The sequence below is a fragment of the Rattus norvegicus genome, chromosome 1 (assembly GCF_036323735.1).
Source record: "Rattus norvegicus strain BN/NHsdMcwi chromosome 1, GRCr8, whole genome shotgun sequence".
NCBI classification, from domain to species: Eukaryota; Metazoa; Chordata; class Mammalia; order Rodentia; family Muridae; genus Rattus; species Rattus norvegicus.
The window spans coordinates 50,384,821-50,390,868 of NC_086019.1; the positions used below are offsets into that span (position 1 = coordinate 50,384,821).

The 6,048-nt window shown below is 44.4% G+C and overlaps 1 protein-coding gene across 2 annotated transcripts; it reads left to right on the top strand.

Annotated features, from left to right (window-relative positions):
* The first annotated feature begins 130 nt into the window (after positions 1-130).
* Mrpl18 (mitochondrial ribosomal protein L18) lies at positions 131-4,949 on the top strand. Of its 2 annotated transcripts, none has more exons than XM_063282850.1 (4): positions 131-273; positions 541-727; positions 2,467-2,549; positions 4,566-4,949. In XM_063282850.1, exons 1-4 carry the CDS (start codon positions 222-224, stop codon positions 4,631-4,633), a joined length of 390 nt encoding a protein of 129 aa, XP_063138920.1. In that variant the 5' UTR covers positions 131-221; the 3' UTR covers positions 4,634-4,949. The 2 variants fall into 2 exon arrangements, with proteins under 2 accessions (XP_063138920.1, NP_001099675.1); NM_001106205.2 differs by having other exon boundaries at positions 132-273; positions 2,467-2,698.
* Positions 4,950-6,048: the final 1,099 nt, after the last annotated feature.

Below are 6,048 nucleotides of genomic sequence, written 5' to 3' on the forward strand. Positions count from 1 at the left end.
GCCTTAACGTCTGCGGTGATTGGTGGACCAGAGATACCGATCGCTCATTCGGCCACTCAGCACTAGGGAGCTTGTTAGTTCCGAGTCCTGGAGACACCGAGGAACTGCGGGCCCCTGTTGCTTTTCCCGCAGTTAACATGGCTGCGACTAGTTATTCACCGAGACGACCGTGAGCAGAGGAAGGCAGGGCACTGTGAGACTTTGCCCACTTCCGGTCAGCGATGGCGCTTCAGCCGCGGTTCTGGAAATGTCTGTCAGTTTGCAGGAACCTGGGTAACTAATCTCGCCTCGCCTGCTTGCCTGCGCTCTGTGCACAGTACCTGCACATTTGCAAATCCGATTTTGTGTCCGATGTGGGGAAATGAACGTACCAACCGAACCTGGGTGACAGTAGAATGTTGTGGGTCTGTGGTGATAACCTAAGGTCAGACTGCCATTTCTTCCCGCTCTGGGCCTTGTGATGGAAATAGTTAGAGCTTGCCCTTCCTGTGTCCGTAGTATTCATTTTTAAAGATGCCTGTGATCGTTTCCATTTCCTAGAATGTGGGTTCGCATCCCTCTCAACCAGTTCCACGCCGGCGGTGCAACCGGATGTGGAGACTAAGGAAAATGAAGCGGTGGCCCCAGAGTTCATCAACCGGAACCCTCGGAATCTGGAGCTCTTAGGTGTAGCCCGGAAAGAACGGGGCTGGGCTACAGTGTGGCCCAACCGTGAGTTCTGGCACAGGTAATTAAAGTTGGCTTGTGACTGACTCACTGACAAAGCTGTGCATACCACCTTACACATTACTTTCATCAATCCCTGACTGACCCTGCCAGATAAGCCACAGGATGTGTCAGGAAAGTGACCTTGGAGCAAGCAACTAATAGTTGTCCTGAAGACAATTAAAAGGTAACTCGAGGTTAAAAGACTATGAAATGAGGCCGCTCTGAAAGTGACATGTCAAAAAAGCTGAGATCTGGGGGCTGGAGAGATGGCTCAGCGGTTGGGAGCACCCGACTACTCTTCCAGAGGTCCTGAGTTCAATTCCCAGCAACCACATGGTGGCTCACAACCATCTGTAGGGAGATCCGGTGCCCTCTTCTGGTGTGTCTGAAGACAGCTGCAGTGTACTTATATATAGTGAATGAATGAATCTTTAAAAAAAAAAAAAAAAAAAAAAAAAGCTGAGATCTAAAGGACAGGAAGCCACAGAATCATTTTCCAAGAAAGACATTCTAGCAGAGGATGATAGGAGGCTGGGATTGAGTGTCTGAGGAACTGACAGACCTGTCTGTGTACCTGGAGTTCAGTAAATAAAGGCGCGAGTAAAGTGTTTTGAAAATAGAGTGGTAAGTAGAGTTAGTTATTAGCTTGCACATTGGGGTAAACGATAGAGAATAAAGTTTGAGTCGTAATGAGTTTTAAGGTGGGGAATAAAAGTTAAAAGTCCCTTAATAGAAATAGGATGGGCTGGAGAGATGCTGGAGAGATGGCTCAGAGGTTAAGAGTACTAATTGTTCATCCAGAGGTCCTGAGTTCAATTCCCAGCAACCACATGGTGGCTCACAACCATCTGTAATGGGGACCCTCTTCTGGTGTGTCTGAAGATAGCTACAGTGTACTCACATACTTAAAATAAATAAATAACTCTATTTAAGAAAAGAAAGAAAGAAGATAACATTTTAAAAATTTGTATTCATTTAAAAGTTTGCTGAGGACCCAGATGGCTCACACCGTAATTCTAGTTCCCAGGGCTCTGACACCACCCCCCTTGGTGGTGCACAGATATACATCCCCAAAAAATACTCATATACATGAAAATAAATATTAAATTTTGTTTTGGGACAACTTCGAAGCTTAGACCAGGACCCTTGGCACACAAAGCTGGTGTTCTGCCTTTAAACTACTCCACAGCCCCAAGATGGCTATTAACTGAAAAACATTGTATTTACCAGCAGTTGTGCTAGTTGCTTTGAATGTATGTCTTATGTTGTTGTTTGTTTTGTTTTTATTCAACTATTAAAACTACGAGATGAAACAGGTATAGCAACTTTCTCCAGAGGAATTGGAACCGAGGGAGATATACCAAGCGGACGCCAGAGCTAGGATTTACATGTTTGTCTGTAACCTTGGAGCCAGGGCCTTAGATCATATCATTGTGCTTCGATGTGTAGGTGTTTCTGTTGTTGCCTTGGTGGGTATTTTTGTTAGAGTGAGATTTTTCTGCCTTTGTGTTTTGTTTTTTCAGTTTAGTGGTACGTGCATACGCTCACAGGCTCATGCATATACCACATACACCTACATCACGTTCCATCTTGTAAGTCCTGAGGATTGAATGCAGGTTGGTGGCTTTACCCACTGAACTGTCTTAACAGCGTACTCACTGAATTCAAGGACCATGTAGGCATTTATTCACTTTAAATAATTTAGCTTTCTGGTAAATAGATTGCTTTACAATTTTATTCTCTTTTCTCCCCATTTAGGTTGAGAGTTGTAAAGACTCAGCATCACGTAGAAGCATTTGTTGAGCACCTTAACGGCCAGGTTGTGGTTTCAGCATCGACTCGTGAATGGGCTATTAAAAAACACCTTTATAGTACCAGAAACGTGGTGGCTTGTGAGAGCGTAGGGCGAGTGCTGGCACAGCGGTGCTTGGAAGCAGGAATCAACTTCATGGTCTACCAGCCCACCCCGTGGGAGGCGTCCTCAGACTCGGTATTTTTATTTCTGTGTATTTACTTAAAAGATAAACATTTAGCTAGGAGTGGTAGTGCGTGTCTTTAATCCCAGAACTTGGGGGGGGGGGGGTCTCAGAGGCAAGAGATCTCCATGATTGGTCTACAGGGTGAGTTCCAGGAATGCCAGGGCTACACAGAGAAACCCTATCTCAAGAAACAAGAAAAGGAAACAGAAGAGAAACAAGAATTTAGCGTGGTGTGGTAGAAGTGGACCTCTTGAGTTTGGTACCAACCTGGTGTACTGAGCAAGTTCTATCTAGTCGGGGATATATAGTGAGATCCGAGAGAGAGAGAGAGAGAGAGAGAGAGAGAGAGAGAGAGAGAGAGAGAGAGAGGGAGGGAGGGAGGGAAAGAACTCTCGAGTGCAAGATCAGTTGTTTTTTGGTGACACGGGTCTATAATTCCAGCTGTCAAGAGGTTAACTCTGAAGAATCTCATGTTCAAGGCTTGCATGAATAACTTAGTAAGACCCTGTCTCAGAATTTTAAACGGGAAGGCCCAGAAGTGTAAGTCATGGTAAAGCATGCCGGAGGCTGTGTTCCATCCATAATACCCACAAGGTCTAGAGCCGAGGACAAAGCTCTGAGAGAGCTACCTCGCATGTGCAGTCTCTAGCAACACACAGAGACAACAGCGGGTTTTGGTTAGTTCTTGCTATTAGGTGTGCTTCCGTTATTTTCTGAGGGTATTCTATGTGGTGGGCCTTGGCTCGATCCTGTGACATTTGATTTTGCAGTAGTCCATAGGAGCTTGTGTTCCCCTTCTCTGTACAAACTGAGGTCAGTCAGTATTGCAAGTTTTAAATGCTGGGTGACAAAAAAAAAACAAAAAACAAAAAAAAAAACCATTGTAAAAAAAAAATAAGGGGGTTGGGGATTTAGCTCAGTGGTAGAGCGCTTGGGCCCTGGGTTCGGTCCCCAGCTCCGAGGGAAAAAAAAAAGAACGATTGTAAATACTGTTGTTATAGTGGCACCTTGTAGTTGAATATGCCAATCCCTGATCTCCTCTCCACCCAAGCCACTCCTATTTCTCCTCAGAAAAAAGGCAGGCCTCCCAGGGATATTAACCAAACATGGCATATCTAGTTGCAGTAAGACTAGGCACCTCCCCTCATATTAAGGCTGGATGAGGCAACCCAGTAGGAGGAGGAAAATGGTCCCAAAAGCAGGCAAAAGAGAGACAGCCCCCCTCCCACAAGAAGAGCAAGCTATACAACCATAACATAATGTAGAGGTCCTAGATCAGTCCCATGCAGGCTCCTGATGGTTGTTTCAGTCTCTGTGAGCTCCTATGGGCCCAGGTTAGTTGACTCTGTGGGTTTTCTTGGGTCCATTATTTCTTTGGTCCCTACAGTCCTCCCCCTATCCCCTTTTCTGCAGGATTCCCCAAGCTCTGCCTAATGTCTGGCTGTGGGTCTCTGCATCTGCTTCCGTCAGTTGGGTGAAGCCTCTGAGGACAATCGTGCTAGGCTCTCATCTGAATACAGTAGAATATTAGTAGAATCATTTCACCGACTTTCTTTTTTGGCCAGTCATATTTGGTTCTATCCCAGGTCTCGAGTCCATCCTGCCTCTGGATCCTGGCTCTTTAGCCAGTGTAGGGTGAGCTACCTCTCATGGCATGGGTCTCCTGCTGGACCAGTCATTGGGTGGCCACTTCCCCGGTTTCCGCACCTGTACTCTCTTAAGATCACTCAGAAACACAGATGTACCCTGGGAGGTCAACAAAATGAAGTCAGTAGTTTCTTTGTCTCTTGGAAAACAAACTGGTTCTTAGGTTTTTTTTCTGAAGGCTGACAATGTTTTCTTTTCCTTCTTTTTTTCTCTTCCTGATCTCCAAACCAGATAAAACGTTTACAAAATGCCATGACAGAAAGTGGTGTGATGCTCCGGGAACCTCGAAGAGTCTATGAATAAAATCCAAGTGTCAACTGTGGTTGGAAGTGTAAATATAAAACGACCATCTACAGCCACCAAAAGAAAGCATCTTCATTAAAAGAAAGAAAAAGAGAAAGAAAGGAGCATTTGGAAGGATGGATAATCAGACTGAAAGCTTCATAGCAATGTAACAGTGAAAACTTACTCAGTTAGCTTCTTTCCACTTCTGTGTGTGCTGGTGTGGTTTCATTGTTTTAATCAAGGGCTTCAGGTGTCCCCATTCTTGGACATGAGATGTATTTAAGGAAAGTAGTGACTATTTGAAGAACAAATTAAAACGTTTGTAACAAACTCTGAACCCTTACTGTGTTGCTTTCTGTAACACCCTGTAGCTATAGGGCACACAGAGTTCTATGAAGCATTGGCCATCATGGATGGTTCCTGGCCAGTCATCAGGGAAGGAGGATTGTTTGCTGCCCGGAATCTGTCAGTGCAATTGTAAACTCAGAAATAGTATGTGGAGATATACTGCAAATGCCTTCTAGTCTTCCCTGGACTCACCCTTGTGATTTCAGGCAAATCTTAGAGAGGAAATGAGTATAAGGAACAACCAATGGAGATGGAAATGATGGGTGGTGAGAAGTCACTTTGCTTTTAAGTGAGAATTCAAATGTGGCTGTAGAAAATGCTTTACAAATAGTCATATGAGGGGCTGGAGCGATGGCTTAATGTAGTTAGGAGCACTCACTGCTCTCACTGCTTTTGCAGAGGACCTGGATTTGGTACTCATCACCCAGAGAGCAGTTCACAGCCAGGACTACAGTTCTTAGGGAACCCAACACCCATTTCTGGCCTCTACAGGGTACTGTGAACACATAGGGCACACACATGCCAGCAAAATAATTCATAAAACAAGATCATGTGTTAAAAAATTGTCATGCAAGATGGCTTAGGCTGGAGCTTGGAGAGATCATGGCAGCTCTGAAAGTTGCTAAAATATGAAAAAGACACATAAAGTGGCTTCTAGCAGTTTCCAAATATGTACCTCGATTAATAGGTTTACTTAGGTGAAATATATTAGTCAAGTGTTCATTATTTTAGAAAAATAACAAGCATGGATCAGTTTTTTTTTTTTTTAAAGCATTGATTGTAAGGCATTCAATAGAGTAAGAGTCACTCTCTGATCAATGAATACGCACCTGGAGACAAAGTTATACATGTATATATTTTTTCTTCCCTCACGTTAAGTATGGATTGAAGCATCTCACTTAGAAGCCCAGGTCGCTAGGAGACTTAAGTCTAGAATTGAGAGGGTGTATCAGACCCTAGACAGTGAGCATGGTGACTGGCCACTGGTACCTCTGGCAGGCATCTCTACAGGCTAAGGACCATACTAGCTGATCACTGGTATTAACGATGCTTTCAGCGCAACTGGCAGTTCTTGATGGCA